Source organism: Vitis riparia, chromosome 6, assembly GCF_004353265.1.
Source record: "Vitis riparia cultivar Riparia Gloire de Montpellier isolate 1030 chromosome 6, EGFV_Vit.rip_1.0, whole genome shotgun sequence".
Classification (NCBI taxonomy): Eukaryota; Viridiplantae; Streptophyta; class Magnoliopsida; order Vitales; family Vitaceae; genus Vitis; species Vitis riparia.
The window spans coordinates 6,409,057-6,429,554 of NC_048436.1; the positions used below are offsets into that span (position 1 = coordinate 6,409,057).

Genomic DNA, 20,498 nt, shown 5'->3' on the forward strand with positions numbered 1-20,498 from the left:
TCCATGCTCTACATGTGGGAGACAATAATCCTCCCGAATAATGCACATAACATCAGTGGTCATACAAATAATATCAACAATACCAGTGCGGCAATCATCAATATCAGAGTCCTCCAATGCATGACCTCCTCGAGATATGATAGATGTCATAGTCTCAATCTGTCACATAAAATGATATATAATTATTTGTTGGAATAAATATTATACACAATATGTACATAATATTAAAATGATACAAACCAATAAGTGGGCAGATAAAGCAGTAGCCTGGTACCTCATAGGTCTAAAATCATCCATAGGTGTAATAAAACGACGTGTAATACGATGATACCATGTCATATACGGAGCATGGTAGTCCATATGAGGCCCTATATGCTCCGCAGTGACAATGTGGTCCCCCTAGCCTCCCATAATGCCACGTAGTGCTCATGATATAACCTCTAATCAAACTGAGGTCGACCACGTCGATTTATGGAGTGAAGGTTAGAATCTATAGGGGGTGTCGAAGGAATACCTTGTATGATTTTAAACTGTCGCAACACATCCTCAGGACGATGCCACTCAACAATATAAAAAAAAAGAAAAATAAGTGGTGACATCGTCTGCCAAATATCCTGATCAGCTAAACAAATGTCTGGAAGCAACGCTAGTATCATCATCTGTGTAAGGCTGCCATAATACCTGATATATTCATAAATGAGTATGTATTTAATAAAGTTTAAATTATATTATTAATATTAATAATCTTGTTAAAGAATACTAATATTTAGCCCAAACCTGATCAAATCGTTGTCTATCAAACTCATCTTTGTATGTGACCAAGACATGATGAGGTGTGTCTGTATGAGATAAGGGAACTCTCCACCTACTCCCTAGTGCATCTAGTGGGAATCTCTCATCTACAGGTACTGGTGCATGGGGAAGTGATCTACTAGGATGACCCACTTGTAATCGCTCCTATGACCATAGCTAAAAATGAAATAAAATTATGTTTAAATGCACATAATTATGACAAAGTTACATAATTAATAAGACTTGTAGTTATACCTGCAACAAATGTAATGGTCCTGTAATAGATTTTGTACTATCTAAGCTAGCTCGACATAACTCTCGATAAAGATGTGCTAGTGTTGCACTCCCCCAACTATACTATGCAGTCTCACCAAAATCTCTTAACATGAGTAGAATTGCTAATTGGATGTAAACCCCCTTCTTATCTGGAAATAATGAACCACTAACTGACAATAGAAGATAAGCTCTAGCATGACGCTGTAACGTAACCTCATCTACAACCCCTGGTGGTAAGTGGGAGAAATGGGTAGTAATAAAACGAACTGTAAGGGATGCTCCACGAATATCAGTCTCTGTCAGTCGAACACCCAATAACTCCTCACAAAGTGCATGCCAATCAATATCTGTAGAACCAGTGATAGGATGACCATGTACACGTAATCCAAATAAGATGGCTACGTCTTGCAATGTGATGGTCATCTCACCAACTGGCATGTGGAATGTGTGCGTCTTTGGGTGCCATCTCTCTACCAGTGTAGTAATCAAAGTCCAATCAACCTTAACATGGCCCACTCGATGAAAGACATAAAATCCTGACTGTATAATGTATGGCCAAACATGATCATCCAAAACCCACTCTCGAAGCATCCTGTGTCGGCAAGTCAAAACACTACCCATATCTGGATCAACACGAATGGTGGATGATTGATGTCGATGTTGAAGAGTAAGCACAGATGTATCCTCAGGGTTAGGACGAGCACGAAACAACGGAGTATCCATGTTTGCATGTACATCAATACATGATATAAACAAAATATGAATGAATGGACAATAAACAATAATATCTAACAACATGAATTTCATTATTAAAATTGTAAAAATTTGAATAGTATTTCCCCTAAACAGTAGAGATTCAATTTTTTACAATGTAACCTGATATAAGTAAAATATGAATGAATTGACAAAAAACAACAATTTCTAACAACATTAATTTCATTATTAAAATTTTAAAAATTTGAACAACATCTCCCCTAAATAATAGAGATTAATATTTTTTTTCATGTAACCTGATATAAGCAAAATAAGAATGAATTGACAAAAAATAATAATTTCAAATAAACAAATGTCAATAAGATGTTCAATAAGATAGTTTCTACATATATCTTAAAACGATTAAGGTTAATACTAGTAAATTAAAAAATAACAATACAATAAGATGTTCATGAAGTACATCAACTCCTCCTATCATTGGTTTCTCTATTAGGACAAGAACGTCGATTGTGACCCGATTGCTTGCAAAGTCCACATGTTTGTACAGTTCTAGTTTCCCTTGCATCCATCTCATTATGCAAATGACTTGATTTTGGTCGACCAGAAGTTAGCCGTTTCATTGAGTTTGAAGGCACAATTATCGGTCCATTATATTGAGGCCACTCCAACTCATCAAATATCGGATAAAACAAGGAAGCCCATGTTGATAGGTAAGTACGTGTGGTGTAATAACGTTGTACAAATTGTCGAAAATCAATTGCTCGACAATGACAAGCAGCAAGAATGTGCGAAAATGGGAATCCTAACAAAAGTGTTTTGTTACATGTGCAAGACCCCGTTTGAAAGGTAACATGATATGTGCAAGGTTTCCTATTACTGCTTCCAACAGAGTGTCTAGTTTTAACATGAAAATGTCCCGCCACATGATCATACAAAAGAACCTCATGTGCACCCGCCTTGACAACTTTAGCCTTTATCTTGGCGTCAATATGTGGAGTGAATTCTTCACCTGAAGCGAGCCGACTGGCACCATGCTCTCGCTTGACTATGAAGTAACTGTTAACCCGATAGAAAGTTAACTGGACTAAAGTTGTTATTGGTAAGTTACGAGCACCCTTAAGGACACCATTAAAAACTTCAGACATGTTAGTTGTCATAATCCCATATCTCCGCCCACAATCATGTGAGAGTGCCCATTTTTCAAGAGGAATTTGCTCCAACCAATTTCTAGCCTCAACATTTATCCGGTCAATTGTATCCATGTAAGAAATAAATTTTTTAACTTTACTCTCCATAGTAGCCCTACACATGAGATCCTTTAAAGTCTTATATTTGAACTTTGTGTTGAAGTTACTCGCTAAATGACGTATGCAAAATCTATGACAAGCATCTGGCTGAGTCCATCCCGAATATGTTTCATTGATAGCAGCTATAATGCCAGGATGATGATCAGAAATCAGACACAACCCTTTCCTTTGTGTTACTCCAACTCTGATACATGCCAAAAACCAACTCCAACTATTTGTATTCTCTCATTCTATAATGGCAAATGCAAGTGGAAACAATTGGTTATTACCATCACATCCCATAGCAATCAGCAAAGTCCCTTTATATTTTCCATACAAATGTGTCCCATCAATACTAAGAACTGGTCGACAGTGTGCAAACCCTTTAATAGATGGAGCGAATGCTCAAAAAACACGCTGAAAAATTTCTTCATTCGGGTTGTTTCCAGGAACCATTTTGGAATACATAATGCATCCAAGATTTGATTGCTCCAAGGCAAGGAAGAAACTAGGCAACTCTGCATAAGACTTGTACCAATCACCAAATAATCGAGTCATTGTTTTCCTTTTTGCCTTCATTGCTTTTTGATAAGAAATTTGGTAACCAAATTGTTCCGCAACAACAGCTTGAATTGCAGCAACTGTAATGGTCATTTCTGTCTTCACCAATGTTTCAATATACTTAGATACAAAGCTAGAATCCAACTGTGAATGGTCTTGATTAATACATGGATTGACACATGTATAAGGACCTTTGTACTTTGTGATTCTAAACATACCCGTATCTTTCACTGTCATTGCCTTTAGTCATCATTGGCACTCTGGTGCTTTTTTACATTAAAGAACTAACACACTTGCATTTGATCTATAAACAGTAAACTCTTGGTGCACTTTTATAGAAAACATCTTCACAGCATGTTGCAAATATGATTTTGAGGAAAATATTTGGCCAATTGATAATTCCCCAACAACATTTCCTAAAGTTGGCTTTTTCCATGCAGTCCAATCACTTACAACACAATTAATTGCTTCGTCCATATTTAAAAATTGTGGTGTAGGTGGCATATGGTATGAAACGGGTACAAATGTTTCCTCTAGGTTGTCATTAGAGATATTAAATTGGGTGCCATGTGGGGAGGCAACTAGTGATGTGTTTTCAACCTCAAACTCAACCTCAGGATTATTAGACCTATCACCAACTTCAAGGTTCACAAATATTGTGCTTTCACATTTCACAACTTGTTGGACCATCACCAAATCAATATTTTCTGTTTGACAACAATTTTCATCATCATTAGGTAAATGAATCTCATCTGTGTCGATTGCATCATCTCTATCATCTTCCTCATCTCTCTCATTTTCGTCATCAACATCAGTATCACCTATTGATAATCGTGTCAAATGACCCATTTCATTACTCAAATGATAGTGGTTGGGAGTTTGCTCTATGAATAATTGAACTGAAGACATTCCATACTTCGATGGCACCAATAGCATACGTGCAACTGTCCGATCATTTCTCACCACTAATGGTTGAAATTTGTTTATTTTAGTTGGATGGCGACATTCTAAGACTAACTGATAGTCTCTGTCAACACCAATGATATCATATATCATCTTCAACAACTCCACAAAGGTCGTATGAATGGGCACATCTATAGGCTCAATCTCTACATTATTTCCAATATATTTCAAATCCGTTTCTGTCCTCAAAATTGTTCCATTCTAATAACATAGCACTTCTATTGTGGAATCAGTCATAATTGTCTTCACATAAATAATAACAAAAGGTTATTACATAAAAAAATAATATTTATTCAAGTAAAAAATAATACTTTATGGTCAATGATTCATAAAATACAATAATAAACCTAATAAATATTGGAATGTAACAAAGCTTCATGTCTAAATACCAAGTTCAACTAAAATGAAAGCAATGTATAAGCAAATAAGTGTATAAGTAAAGAGTAGGATGATATTATGAATTAAAATTATTTTTGTGGTCTAATAAAATGTTTTACATGTGTTTGGGTTACAAACACGTTTAATTTATTTTTCTAATTTCATAATTAGGATGAGATTAAATTTTAATATTTTTTTGATAAAATGAAATTAATATTTTATATTAAAAATTAAATTTTAAAATAAATATATGTTAATTATGTTAATTTTTTTACAACTCAAAATTATTTGTTAAATATATTTTTAAAAATAAATATATGTTAAATACGTTATTTTAAATAAAAAATAAGATTTTCTAAAGAACCTTGTAAAAAAAATAATTTTCAATATCTCATAATTAAAAACCATATCCTAAGGTTATTATATTGTTTTATATATGGAACATAAAATTAAAAACTTTGATATTCTATTTGGTGTTATTTTAAAAATTAGATCCTGAAAATCATATTTGATAACCTTCCTTGCTATTATGCTTGCACTGCAGAATGTAGATAGCATGTAGATGTGATTCTAAATTCTAGTATAATAATAAAAATGCTTTCTTGGCATTTTTTTTTATATATTCCCTGGCATCACACCCTACTTGAACATCTAGACATGTCCAAGGGCCACACCATTTGTAGTACTGTCTAGTGTGCACTCACGAAAATGAAGTACAACCCAATTGACAAAGGATCACATAAACAATATGGTCCCCACCCACATTCAATTTCTCCAATCCATAATCAAAGTTTTTCCAGATGGGTTCACTTTTGGCCTCCCTTTCATCCTCCTCCACTCCCATCACATCCACAATCTAGTAGTCTAAGTGGAGTCATCAAACATGAAGTATATGGTCTATTTTAGAATAGGTTTTTTTAGAGTTGGACCATTCATTTTATACTTTTACTATTTTATTTTAATAATATTTTTATTAAAAGTATGGGTAATTTTGATATCTTTAAAAAATTAAATTAAATAAAAATTAAATTTTTGGATATAACCAAACACAAAAGTCTTTTTAAAGAGAAAATGTCTGTACTTTAAGAATCTGGTTTTTTTTTTTTTTTTTTTATAAAAAAAGTGTTTACTCATATTTGAGAAGTTTTCTTGATATCAAGGCAAAAAAATTCTAGATGAGTATTTTATATTTAAGAGCTATTGAGACAAAATTATTCAAGATCTCTTGATCAGAAAAAACATTATTTATTCATTTTTTTACTTTGAAATTGTTTATATCCAAAATCATTTTTTTTCCTAGCAAACATGTTATATATATATAGTCATGCAAGATACATCCAGTTTATAATAGAAACATTAAATTTAGATAACCAAAAAAAATATATTTAAATAACTATAAAATATATAAAAATATTTCTACAGTTAACAGAACACGTTTCCCAGACCTCAATTCGTTACTTTTAAAAAGCTAGTATTTTATATTATAACCTCAAATAGATGAGCAATTCATAACAATTCTTCCATAATAGTAGAACTTCTATCAAATACTTCTATTTGATTTGGGAAAAATAAAATATTTTGAATGTTGAGGCCTTTCCTTCTTCAAAGACAAGGAATGAGTGTAAGTGAATGCATGGGTAGACTGACACAAAAATAAAACATCCTAAATTCAATCATATTAATGACAATGTGTTGTCTCACATTCAGAACAAGTAGAAGTTGGAGACATCTTTAAGAAGAGATTCAATCCAACATATCATCGGTTCAGCCAAAGTCACAACCACTTTACAAAACAGAATATCGCCAGATTTCTGAAACATGACTTGGAGACTCACATTAATTATTGAGTCGGTCGAAATTCTTAGCAAACACATTCCCTATTCCACTCAAATTCTAAAAAAAGAAAAAAGAATTAAAAATCATTCCGTTCAAATATGTTTATCATTATTTACAACTTTCATTTTTTTTTAAATCTGTTATCTATGGCTATTAATATTATTAATTAATGCCCCATGATAAATTCAAAAAATTCTTTTCGATTAATCCTAATTTTTTTCCCCTTAACTACAAAATCTTATGAGTTAATTTCATATATATGATAATATCCTCATAAATCCTTTTATTATTTAAATATTATATTTTTGTTATTTCAAAATTTAAATTAAAAATGCATTCTAATCTCTATGTGTAATGCATTTTCTACCCAAAGTCCAAACCAATTTGAACCTCTCCTAATCCATTTCAAGCAACCATTTCATACTACAAATTTACATAATTAACCCTATTTTTTCTTTCATCTTTGAAAAATGATGGAGATGGATTTAGTATATAAATAATATTATCATAAATCCTATTACTATTCAAATATTATATAAAATTAATTTGATTGAGAGTCATGACTCATGCACACACAAATATTAATCCTGGGATACCTAAAAAATATTTAAAATATAATATAAATTTTAAATTATTAAAATAGAAATTGGATAATTTTTTGGTGGCCAGCTGCTTATTGAAACAAAAGGTTATTGCAAATATGGACTTAAATAAAACAAACCCAGAACCTCCACTTTTTTAAGCAACAACCATTTTTTTCATGTTCATTTCCTTTTCTTGTTCTATTTTTCAGGACATTAAAAACTCATTTTAATTAAGCCCAACAACTGCAATGGGAGGCCTCGATTTTCTGTGACAATAATTTACTCTCCTTGTAGCCAATTCTCACCAACCAAACAAAGCAACAAGTGTAACACAATCAACACAGCCCACACTTCTCACCTGTTTTTCCGTAGACTAGTAGCTCCTCAATGCCGACACCGCAGGCCTAATCCTCCCCAACGACTGCCCCAAAACCTTCCGATACAAACAACCATCAATTCACGATAACCACACTCCCTAACCAATCATTCACAACAATGGAAATTTTTTTTTCTAAAAACCGAGATTTTGAGATGGGAAAAAAAATGGGAAAGTGCCAAAAACTTTACATAAAATAAGCCAAAAAGAAGATTAGGACTCACCTCAAACTTGATACTTTGTAGCTCCAACGTCTCTTTCGGTGGCCCACTGGTGAGGCTAGGGTTTAGAACGAAAAAATCACACATAGATGGGAAGAGAGAACAACAGCACTGGGATGAAAATGGTAAAGTAAAAACAGTATAAAAAATTGATTTCTATGCTGATGTGGATTCAATGGGCCATTTTGAACATTAGTTTGGAAATAAGCCCACTTTCAATATTAAGTTTCAGCACAGGCCCATTTTGGCCCAAAAGTCCAGGTTTTACTCGGCCTGGCTTGACTACCCAGCCAATCAGTCCAAATAATCCAGAAAACGGGGATTTGAATTAATAAATTAATGACATGTTCATGTTATTTATGAAGAAGGGAATGAAATATTCCTTCCTTCAACTCTTAGGTTACGGTTGGTTATCCAAAAGTGCTTAGTACTAAGGCGGTATTTTTTTTATTAAATAGAAAAAGTTAAATATTTTATTTTTTATATTCAATTAAAAATAACTTATTAATACTAACCAATATAATTTTGACTTTTTCTAATAAGTTAAAAGTAACTTATTAATATCATCAAATGTAATTAAAGTGAATTTGTTATTAAGTTGAATAAAAAAATAAAATATTTTGATTTTTTCTATTTAACCAAAAAAACCAACACCACCTAAGAAAATAATTTTTTCATATTTGATTATCAAAAAATAAAATATTGTAGACCCTTATTTTGGGATGTATTTGTGCGAGTATCATTTTGGCAGATGGCAAGTTTTTAGAGGGCCACATGTTGCCTCAAGTTTGGTCATTATATAATGACATCTTGCTTGTTAAGGAAATGGTGGTTTGGCTAAGGGGCAATAGGTGAAGGACACGTGTTGTGGGATATATTCTAAAGCCGTTGAGGAGAGAGATGAGTGTTTTGTGTTGGTTACAGACAAGGAGAGTGTGTTGGTTACATGGAGAGGAGGTTGCAATGGGGATGGTTTGAGGGAAATTACCAGTGAGGGGCTTGTGAAGAACCAAAGAGAGAAAGAGAGCTTGGAGAGGAGGGAACGAGCTGGGGAGAAAGGAGGTTTTTCAGAGAAAGAAGTTGAAAGAGAAAAACAGAGCATGAAGAAGACAACTTGAGGAAGTAAGACGGGCTGGAAGAACTAAGAAAGAAGCAGAGGGGGAGTTGGTCCAGGTTGATCACTGTAAGCTTCATGTTTTCCTAACTATTTTCACACTCTTAAACACTGTTTCATGTTGGTTTCTATGTTTCATTTTGCCGATTGAGTGTGTATTAGAAACCGTCATGTTTTATTGAGTCTGAGATTGTTTTTCATGCTTCCACATTTTAGGTTATGTTTTGTCTTCTTCAGCTCTGTTTTATACTCACTGTGCGACATTTGAGGATATTATTTACATTCATATTTTGAACCCACTTTGGCATTTCCATACACGGGCTCTTAAGCTCATTAATAAGCCTCATTCGATGGCCTAGTTGTTTGTTTCTTTTAAGCTCTATTTCTATGGTTATTTCCTTGTTGTTGTCTTTATCTGTTTCTGGTGTCTATCTATGGTGCACATTAAGAGGTGAACTTTTGAATGATGTTCTGTGCATCCATCTAAGTGACCCGTGGGTCAAAAATGGCATTCAGATGGTGATACATAGTTCTCGGTGGAGGAAAACACGTTGATGTATTTTTGTGGAGGAATAAGATCTCTGCTGGGGTATTTGGCAGAGCCATTATTATTCCTACGCCACCACCTTCATCAATAAGTCTCCACCTCGTTGCCTGAAAGTTTCTATAGCAGTAGTTGTAAATCAGGATGGTGCACCAGCTTCTGGCCGGCGACATCATCGACGCTTTTAGCAAGACTTGCATGGCTCCTTTTGCTCGCCTCACCATCCTCTTTTAGGTTCAGGATATGCAATCTGATGTTGCCTTATGTGACAAAGCCTTTTCAATTCATTGAATTGGTGGTCTCTAGAGACAGGTACAGAGTGGAGGGCAAGAATGGTGGGCGCTTCGTCATTGCAACTGCGACTTCTCTTTTCCTTTGTAGGAGATCGGTTTGTTTAGTCACGAAGGGCGTGTTCGATAGTGGGCGGAGTGTGGCAGCGGAGAATGGGTTGCTTTCGGACTTTGAATAGTCATGTGGGAGTCTGGATAAGGAACTGCTGGCAAAGGAGGTCCTGGCGACGGTGGTAGCTTCTGTGCTGTTTTCTGGGAAGCCTAGCGAAAGACAATATATTTGCTCTTGGAAATGTGTTTTATGATTCGAATGATTGGTTGGAAGCACTTGAGGCAGACATGATTTTCTTGGGCATACCAGCAACCCACTCAAAAATGGAGACGAGGAACTTCAATTGATTCAGCCAAGACCTTCTAATTTGTAAGAATTATGGGAAACTGGGCCATGGAAAAGACAACGAGTTTAATAACCTATACTCATTCCACCATCAAACCCATTCTTTATTTTTTTTTTTCTCTTTCACAATTTCCTCCACTTAAGCTTCTTCCAACCCTCTTTCATGCGTATGCAGCCCACATTTCCATTTTAATTCTACATTTTAATTTTTTTTTTTATCAAAGTTTAATTTCCCAAAATTTCAATCTTCAAATTTAATTTAAAAAAATTTTATTTTCAAATAATTCTTCAAAATTCGAATTTTCAAAATCCCATTCTCAAATAATTTTTCCAAAATTCCTATTCTCAAATTTATTTTTCAAGACTCCAATTTTCAAATTTATTTTTTAAGAAATCCAATTCTCAAACAATTCTTCAAAATTCCAATTTTCCAAATTTCCATTTTCAAATAATTTTCCAGAATTCCAATTTTCAAATTCAATTTTCACAACTTCCATTTTCAAATAATTTTCAAAATTCATATTCTCAATTTTGATTTTCAAAACTCTCATTTTCAAAATTCCAATTTTCAAATTTAATTTTCATAACTCCCATTTCCAAATAATTTTTTTCTTCAAAATTCCAATTTTTAAATTTAATTTTCGAGATTTCAATTTTCAAATAATTTTTAAAACTCTATTTTTATTTCAAATAATTTTAATTCTACTCCAGTTTTCAATATTTTTTTTATTCTACCATTTTTTTTTCTCTTTCATTAGGGTCTTAAGTCACTAAAAATCCTGTTTTTAAACACACTTGCTACTTTTCCTCCAATTTAAACACTTTCACAAAATTTCTTTAATTTTAAAATAAATTTTTTTACTTGATTTTTAATAAGCATGAAGACAATTTTCATAATTCCAAAACAATGGAATTTGTGGGATTAATTCATGCAAAATCAATTGGGCTTTGTTAGTTCAAGTTTTCTCTTCTGATTGTCAACTGTTATACTTAATGAATATTGCTTGATCTCGCTTTTGGATATGCATGTAATAATTTTACACTTGAACTAACTTTGTTTTATGATAACGCTTTATTACTTGCTGCCAAGGTACGTTCTCACTCTCACTTTGTTTATTTATTCGTTATTATGACTTGTTTTTGATCCATGATCATTTTGGTATCTATTGATCTCCTAGTTAATTGCCACGTTTGCTTCACCTTATTAGTAGAGACTCATTTTAGGGGCTTAGATGAGTGCTACGGTTTTATTGTACCTTTCCAATAAGTGACTTGACCCCGAAACCCAAATTTGGTTTTTTACAGATCCGTTTTTCATTTAGGAGTCACATTTACGGTTTTTTTTTTCTTATTTTGTTTTTCCCTTTAAAAATAAAACAAAAATAAATGGCGACTCCAAAATTTTTTTATAAATCATTTTTCAAAATAAAAAGTGAGTTGTGTCATTTGAGTGAGAAACACATGAGTGCAAAATACGGGGTCCACAAATATAATGAAAATTAATAAAAAATTTATATATTTTGAAATTATTTAATCTTTTTACCAATAAGTTGAAACAAGTGAAATTAGTTTGAAATAACTATTAAAAATAATTTATTAATTTTAAATTTATTTTTATCTTCCTTTTTTTTTTTCACTCATTTTTTCTTCTTTATTTTATTTCTTCTACATTTTCTCTCAAATTTTAATAAACCAAACATAGTCTTAATATTTACTCCAATTTAGAGGTATATTTAATTAAGAAATTTCATTTTTTAAAATGAAAAATTTGTTTATGAATGAAAATTAGCAATAGTGTCATTACAATACAGTTATTTTAAATTAATGTAATGACTTATTTAATTATATTAAAATTGAACATTAACTTAGTATAATAATGTATTAGAGACAACAATTATTTTTTCAAAAAATAAAAATAATGACATAATAAAATCAAATTAATAATAAGTTTAAAGTTAAGAGTTGTTATAATCGCGAATTATGACTTGTTTGGTAGAACAATTTTTTAAAATAAAAAATAAAAAAATTGAAAACTATTTTTTGTTTTTATAAAATATTTTTAAATTGTTTTATATTGTTTTTATTTATTTTATGAGAATGTTTTAAAAAATAATTATATAACTATGTAAAAGGATTAAAAATAATACATTGGATATAAAAATTATTTTTAAAATATATTAAAAATAGGATAAAGGGTTTCGAAACAAAATTTTATTTAATAAATTTGAAAAACTGTTTGAAAAAAACTATTTTTGAAAAAAGAGATGTGAAAGGCGGCTTTAAAATGTTTTAATTGCTTTTTTATCTTATAAAATTTTTTTCATAGGGCTTTTTCAATATCAAGGACATTTCCTCGTTTGAATTTCTCCGGTACAACAAACCTCCCTGATCGGCAGATTGTGCAGCGACTGATCTGAACTTTTCACTCTGCGGAGGGGCTTGAGGTGAGAATTCATCCTCCACAATTTCTATCTCGTGCTTTCTAGTTGATTTTAACTTGTTGGAATATGGGAGTTCGGTTGTGTGTTGTGCCAAATTGAATGCACTTTTTGAATTGAATTTTTGATGGGTGGTATTTGGGGGTATAATTTAATGTTGGGTGTCTTCATATCCCTGTGAATTTCCCTTTGATGGGTGCTTGTTTCAGTGAGGAGAGTGAGGGGTTTTTGGGTTGTTAGGGGGTAAATGACAAAGGCTTGGGAGATTTATTTTTTTTCCCCTTTTTGATCCTCTGGAGTATGAAAAACTCTTAGTTATGTAAGGCTAGTTTGATTTCCGGAAAGTACTGAGAAAAGAAAAAAATCTGATACAGAAAATAATTTCTTTTGGTTTTAGAAAATACAAAGAAAATAAAGTATTATCAAATTTAGTTAGAAACTTATGTTTCAAATCATTTAATTTTTACATAGGAGGTTTAAAATAAGGGGGTTTTAGAAATACAAAGAAAATCAAATATAATCTAAATTAGTTAGAAACTTATGTAATTTTAAATTATTTAATTTTTACATAAAAGATTTTAAATAAGGGGAATAAGTGAAATGAGTTTAAAGTATCCTATAAAAATAATTTATTAGTTTTAAATTTATTATTTATTTTTTCACTTTTCCTTTCCTTCTATTTTTCTTCCTCATTTTCTTTCCCTCGGATTTTTCCTGATATTTTCCGGGAACCAAAAATGGCCTAAAGTTCTTTTAAGCTGGAAACTGGGTTGTTTGCTTGCTAGACATGATCATATTCATACTAAAATGGAATCATATTTGGAATGTGAATTGGATATACGTGTATTAATTGTTTCAAAGTTCCACCATAACTCTACCAATTGGAATCAGATATTTGCTGGACGATGTCCATGGATCCATTGGTTGCACTGCTGGTACTATTTTGTAGAACACTATATGGCTTGTAGGAGCTTGATGTGCCCACATCTAGCTTCAAGCCATGTCATGTCCAAACATGCTGCCTATTGTATGTTCCAACTTTTCTTTTCTTTTCCATTGTCAATTTTTTTTTGTTTCTTTGGTGTGAGGCTGCTCTTCAATGGCCTTCCTTTTCCTTTACATTGCATTGTTTAAGGAATTGGGGTGGCAAGTTGCCATTCTAGGGAAGTCTAGAAGCCTCCTGAATGAGCATTTTAAGCATCTGCCCATGAAAGTGGAATAATTTGGTATTGCTCAAAGGCCACAATTAGTATATTTTGTGAATGTCATTTTGCCTCACATTACAGAGAGGGCCAACATGACATCTTGTTTTCAATTCTGCAATTCGGACTTAATTATGTTCCATGATGGTGCATGGACCAATGGTACCTCCCTTGCAGCATTGATGGGTTTTTGTTTTTGTTTTCTGGTTGTGTAAAAGAGCATTAATATAAACTCCTGGCCGTGAGACCAGGACTCTAGTGATCTACAAGGGGCTTGTTTTGAGTTTTGTGCTAAAATTATTATTATATGTTATGTTTAGTGATGTTCTGCACATTCAGATATTTGGAAAATTTCCAGAGGAAAATGGTATATGTTATAGGGTCAAAGTTTGCTGCAATTTGATGCTAGAATGTTCATCACTCAGTCTGATTTGTTGCCCCATTTTGCTACCTTGGTTTCTCACTGTTCAAAATATTTTGTTACCATGGTATATGATGTTGGGTCAAAGTTTGCTGCAATCTGATACTAAATTTTCTCCACTCAGTCTGATCTCTTGTCCCATTTTGTTACCATGATTTCTTACTCTTCAAAATATATGCATTTCCCTATTCTTTGTCCATGCTAGAGTACTTGCATTTTTTATGGAGGTTCCTATGGAGATAGACAAAGGGAGCCATGGGCCTGCTTCTACAAACGCTCTACTGCAGTGGAGCCAGTGGCAACTGCTTGATTCCCTTCTCCCTACTGGTGGCTTTGCCCATTCTTGTGGTCTTGAGGCAGCATTTCAGGCCCACATGATCTCTGGGCCTGAAGATCTTCAAACTTATGTACTCCATGTGTTGGAGAATACGGGGAGCTTATTACTTCCATTTGTGTATTCAGCAAACATGTCTCCAAACTTAGAAACATGGCATAAACTTGACAGAATGTTGGATGCAACACTTACAAATGAAGTGGGTCGAAAGGCCTCAATTGCTCAAGGATCAGCACTTATGAGGGTAGCTGCAACTGTGTTTTCAGAAGTGCCATCTCTTAAAATGATGAGAAGTAACTCTCTGGGCTCTGGGACTGTTGCTTTCCATCATGCTCCTATTTTTGGGCTTGTATGTGGACTTCTTGGCTTGGATGTTGGAATCTCTCAGAGGGCTTATATGTTTATAACAATGAGAGATGTTATTTCTGCTGCAACAAGGCTGAACTTAATTGGACCCCTTGGGGCAGCTAAATTACAGCATGATATTGCTATTGCTGCTGAAGAAATGTCAAAGAAATGGATGAACCGTACATTTGAGGAAGCATGCCAAACAGCTCCTTTGCTTGACACAGTACAAGGTTGCCATGCTTACTTGTTTTCTAGGCTGTTCTGCTCTTGAATGTCAATCTTTGTTCTTCTATGCTGATGCTGAAGTCTTCCTAGGCCAGAAGCTAGTTGATTGTTTTTGAAGCTCTGAGTGAATGGCATTGTGGTTGTCAATCAAAAACAAATTTTTTTCTTTCATTTTCCAGCTTGAGGAGCTGATGACCATAAAGAGTGGCATTATGCTTGAAGCATGTGTTTTCATCCTCTATTTGCAGGTAAGTGATTTCCATACTGATAATGGTGTTTTAAATAATTATTTTGTCAGATATATATATAAGTTGGATTTATTTATCAATGGATTGAAAAGGGGAAATTGTTGTCTGCTTTGTTGAATGCTGTATTTTTTTGTTAACAAAAAGATGGAGATCCAACAGTTTCTTACCATGTTATGTCCAGATATCATTTACCATCTAACAATTAATAATTGTTTGAGATGCAGGTTTTATTTGTTAATACAGCTATTAAAATGTTAATTTTTTTTTTTACTTATTCTTTCATCAGAAAAGAATTTTTCAGAAGTATATAACTTCATGCACAAAAAGCAGATCATGTAATAAATGAGATGCTACTGCAAATCCATCACTCAAACAGAAAAGAGATGAAAAGAATAAGCCATGGGGCCGGCAAATTTAGATTGGTGAAATAGCACAAAAAGTTCTAATTTAATCTGTTGAAAATTTTAGTGACCAATAGTTGTTATTTGTAGACATTATTTTCTGTTGCTATGTGTATATGTATGTACCTGTAGATAAGTGTGTATGTGTGGCCAGTGTCTGCATCTCCATGTGTCCCTTTTCTATTTGGGTGTGTATGGATTTGTATATTACTCTTTCTGTATAGATTCCTTTTTAATGATTAAATATTATGGAAGAATTTTGCTCATCCACTATTGAAACAAGTTGATTACTTAAAATTTTATCAATCATTAGATATTGTTACCTATTGAATATCAACAATTAAACGAGTGACTCCATGTATTCTATCTGGCACATGTGTAATTTTTAGTCAAGTAACTTACTGGAAGTATACTCAGTTTGGTGCTCAGATAAGAAAAAGGTTGAGCTACTTACCTCAAGGACAAAGTGAAATGTCTTTCTCCGTTTAGAAAAACTAGTCAGCGCCTTCACATGTGGCCTTTGAGACCTATGAGCGTTAATGTAGGTATCATGCTTTTAATTTGCTTCCAAATGGCTAGAACTAGTGTTAATTGATGGCGACATTAGAGGTATGAGGTGTTGTAAAACTAAGACAAAATTTCATATTTGTAAAGCCAGACAAGTTGTGGCTTAAAAATCATACTAGAATGTGTTGGTGGACCATTCTACTTACAATTCAAAATGAAATTACTTTTCTTATTCCTTTCTAAACAATCAATCCATTAGTGTAGGGATGGAAATAAATCCCAATCTAGAACCTTATTGACTGATTGCTGGAAACGGGGGAAAAGAAAGAACAACAGAAAACAGAAGGTTGGGGATTGAACCTTTCATGTTGATAGATTGTTTATACGAGGTTCTTATTTGGAGGAGGTTGGCCATGCACATGTGAATCATCCAGGGCTTGAGAGGAGATCTGAGTAACATGAGGTAACAGGGAGTTGGAGATTGAGGTAGTAGATCCAAAACATTGAAACTCTGAATGGAGGAATTAGGAATTTAGTGAATTCTGAGGCAGGAGCTTGAAAGGTATGTAGTTGTTTTCTTGCTTTGGCCTTTGGCTTCTTATATAGGAATTCAAGGGATTGCTTAGCCAATGGGTATAAAGCCAACCAGTGGAAGGTCTCCAAGACATGGTTAGTTGGAGAATCAAGGTCTACCATGGCAGGAGGTTGGCTTTTGACGAGAAATATCACATGTGGATGCTGACACATGTTCCTTAAATATTAGCAGGATCTGTTCCCTCTCAATTTGCAGATTCCCTTCATTTCGCATGAGTGCCCAGCTCTATCCACCAGACCAAGTTTCTCAACAGTTCCTAATTACCCTATGGTGGGAGGATCCACTCCACCAAGTTGCAACCTTGTCCATGTTGGATGCCTCAGGCCTTGCTGTCAACTTAATTAGGCATTGTCGCACCAAGGTTGTATGCCCTTACGGAATTTGAGTAGGGCCTTGAATTGGAGCAAACCAAGAAGCACACCTTCCTGCATTTCCAATTAGATGAAAGGGAATTTTGCCTGGAGAATTTGACGTGGAGGCCATTTACCTCAGTTTTGTGGAAGGGAATGCAACCAAATAAGCTGAGCTAAACCCACACTAAGTGATTTGAGAAGGGGCCATATTCCTACCAATTTAGGGGGAGACTCTTTGCTCAATTAAGTAGGAAAGAACTACCCAGATTGTGGGAGGGGAGGGAGCTGTTTCCTTTGTCAGGACATTGGTCAAAAGGGCTCTGATGCTGTATGATGGCAGAAGAAGTTTTTCAGAAGAATATGATGCAATTGAACAAGTACAAAGGAAGGTGTTTATTTGTAATTGTGTCTGATTACATTAGGTAGTTATGACAAGATTAGTTGCAAGAGACAAGCAATAGATTAGTATAGTTAAAAGAAAGAAGCAATAGTAATTGTCTCTCATTCTTCCTACTTTAGCAACATAGTTTTTTCTTACACAGGGTACTCCGATTTTCTGAAGTCCCATTTGATATGATCTTAAAATGAGGTGCTCCAATTGTCCGACTTTCTATGATGTCTGAGCACCAAAATGGTGGCAATGCCTCTCTTATGTATTACCAGCAGGAAAGCTTGATCTTTTCCCCCAACCTTACAGTATTCATGCAATACATTATTTGAGTTTTTCACGATGTCTCTGCCTCAGTGAGCAGGCATGAAGCAATGGGAGTCATATTTTGCGTATCACTAGAAAAATGTTGCTCAATATTTTGTATTGAATGTTGACCAATTTTCTTGAGAATAATCATGAATCCTTCTAGGGATAACACAAAATTCCTTACTAATGTAGTTTCATTTTGTGCAGGATGCATTTGAAGAAGATGGATGGATTTGTGTCTGAATGTTCTCTAGAGGCGCCAGCACTTGCCCAGAGCATGCTTGGTTCTTTTCTGCATATTTTTTTTTGTTCATGGAAGAAGTTGATCAGCTCTGGATTCTTAAGCCGAATGAGCTTCATCCAGTGTATTTGAACCGTTGGTAGGTTTTTGTATTTGCCATGATGTTGAAATGTGGTATGAATAAGATGGCAAGTGTTCTGCATGTCTCTCCATCTGAGTTCCAATTGAAATGAATTATTTCAATGAACATGGATCGACCCTTTTTAACTAGTGCGCTTGCAAATAACAAAGTCATAAATAGAAAACATGACTAAATGGATTCAACTAAGTTGTATCTTTGTCTTTATTCTAATTCCTACCCTTTTTGAGAGTTGTCATAGATCACATAGAATTAAGCCCATTGCCCAGCTGGGTGAATGCTCTCGATCTTAGCTTCCATCCCTATGGTTGGTTGAATGCCCTGTATTAGTCGGTGCTACTTTTGGCGTCAGCATCGTAAGGTTTGGTTTCTATTGGTTTTCATGGAGAGTTCGAAGGGTTGAGTATAAAGGTTACTTGGAAGATGACGTCCTGAGGTTTATTAAAAGATATTAGGCATCCTGAGGTAAGATAATATAAGATTAAGAGATATAAAGCCTCCCAAGGTTTAGTACAAGTTTGTGTGATAGTGATTTTATGAATTAATTTTATTCTAAAAAGTGTTTTTTTTTTTTTTTTTTTAATTAGGGGCATGTTTGGTAATTATTTTGAAAATAGTTTTTTGTCCTTCAAAATAAAAAAATAGAAAAACGCATTTGACATCTTTAAGAATAAAAAACACTTGATAGATGATTTTTATAATATTGAATTATAATATTTTATTTTTAGAGAAACATTAGATGATTTTTCTAAAAACACTTATAAAAAAATATTTTCACTAAAATATTTTAAATAGAAATACTGCCCAACAAACTCTAAGAAATATGAGGCATCCTAACCTTTGATGGCAATGTTGTTTACATAAAATCCTCAACCATTGATTTATTTGCGGAGGAATTTTTTTTTTTCCCGAAATGACATTGGATAAATAGATTTTTATTTAATTAAAATTAACAAAAATGTCATCATTATTCTTATCTTTTATAAAATCATTTAAAAAATATATAATTTATATTGTTTAGATAAAATTCTCAATCATAGGTCCATATTTTTTGGATGTGATTTATTTGTGTTGGAAAGTCCTTTTTGGTTTTTCCTCACATGTCATGTCATTGGATAAGTAGATTTTGTAAGGAAAATTTAAAAAAGGCCATATCATTATTGTTGAGGTCTCGTATCACCGAGGCCACTACAGCTGCCAGATGGACACGTCTCCTCAACTGAAGATGGTACCCGCTTCATTCAACCTGCAAAAGATGTCCGGACAAGGGGTTCGGACACACCATTGATGGTTTTGTTAGCCTTTATCTCTAACATTTTTCTATTCTCTCTTGGGTTCTCCTTTTTTGGGTAAGAACACTTATCTTCTTTCATTGTGTAAGGACCTTTTATAGTGTCAACAGCTTTGTCTCTCTTAATGGTGGGAAGACTTTTGGCTTGTCATGATGGTGCTAAGGTCGTGGCAGAGCCATCATTGCCTTGCAGGCGATTGTCAGAAATTATGGGAGGGATGATTTGCTGTCATCCCTGTCTTTTCGCTCTACAGGCGGCGGGGTGTAGGCTGTGACAGGTTGCCTGAAGTGACTCAGAAGGATTTCGTCGAGCATGCTTTTAGTAGTATAGACAATGATGGCCCATGTTTTGCGGCCAAGACTTTTGTTTAAGACACTAGCACTGTGTTTGGACAAGACGTCCGGACAAGAGAGTGGGGGTCATCTGGATGATGAGTTTAAGGGTGTCGCATGCCCCCCTGAGGGAATGCGGACAGAGAGTTGACGTGCCAAGTGTCCAATGGAGGAGTGCTCTACGAGGCTACCATGTGTGCATTTGGGGGTGGTCCCTTCAATTATTATGTCTTTTATCAAATCATTTTTAAAATATTATTTTCAAAAAGAAAAAAGAATAGTATTCTTTACTTGGATATTCTAAAGAAGACTTTTACTTCTTTTCTTCTGAAAGTAGAAGCTTACCTAATTCTAAAGAATTGGAAGTTGATAGGCTTTTATATTGAAGGTGAT

The 20,498-nt window shown here is 33.8% G+C and overlaps 1 protein-coding gene across 2 annotated transcripts; it reads left to right on the forward strand.

Annotated features, from left to right (window-relative positions):
- Positions 1-12,651: 12,651 nt before the first annotated feature.
- LOC117915646 (urease accessory protein F) lies at positions 12,652-18,585 on the forward strand. 2 transcript variants are annotated; one of them, XM_034831265.1, is made up of 4 exons: positions 12,652-12,776; positions 14,599-15,305; positions 15,480-15,548; positions 18,309-18,585. In XM_034831265.1, exons 2-3 carry the CDS (start codon positions 14,615-14,617, stop codon positions 15,482-15,484), a joined length of 696 nt encoding a protein of 231 aa, XP_034687156.1. In that variant the 5' UTR covers positions 12,652-12,776; positions 14,599-14,614; the 3' UTR covers positions 15,485-15,548; positions 18,309-18,585. The 2 variants fall into 2 exon arrangements, with proteins under 2 accessions (XP_034687156.1, XP_034687155.1); XM_034831264.1 differs by having other exon boundaries at positions 12,653-12,776; positions 14,599-15,548.
- The last annotated feature ends 1,913 nt before the right edge of the window (positions 18,586-20,498 follow it).

Excerpts from the sequence above, each read along its gene's own strand:
- LOC117915646 (XM_034831264.1), top strand. The coding sequence starts at position 14,615 with ATGGAGGTTCCTATGGAGATAGACAAAGGGAGCCATGGGCCTGCTTCT.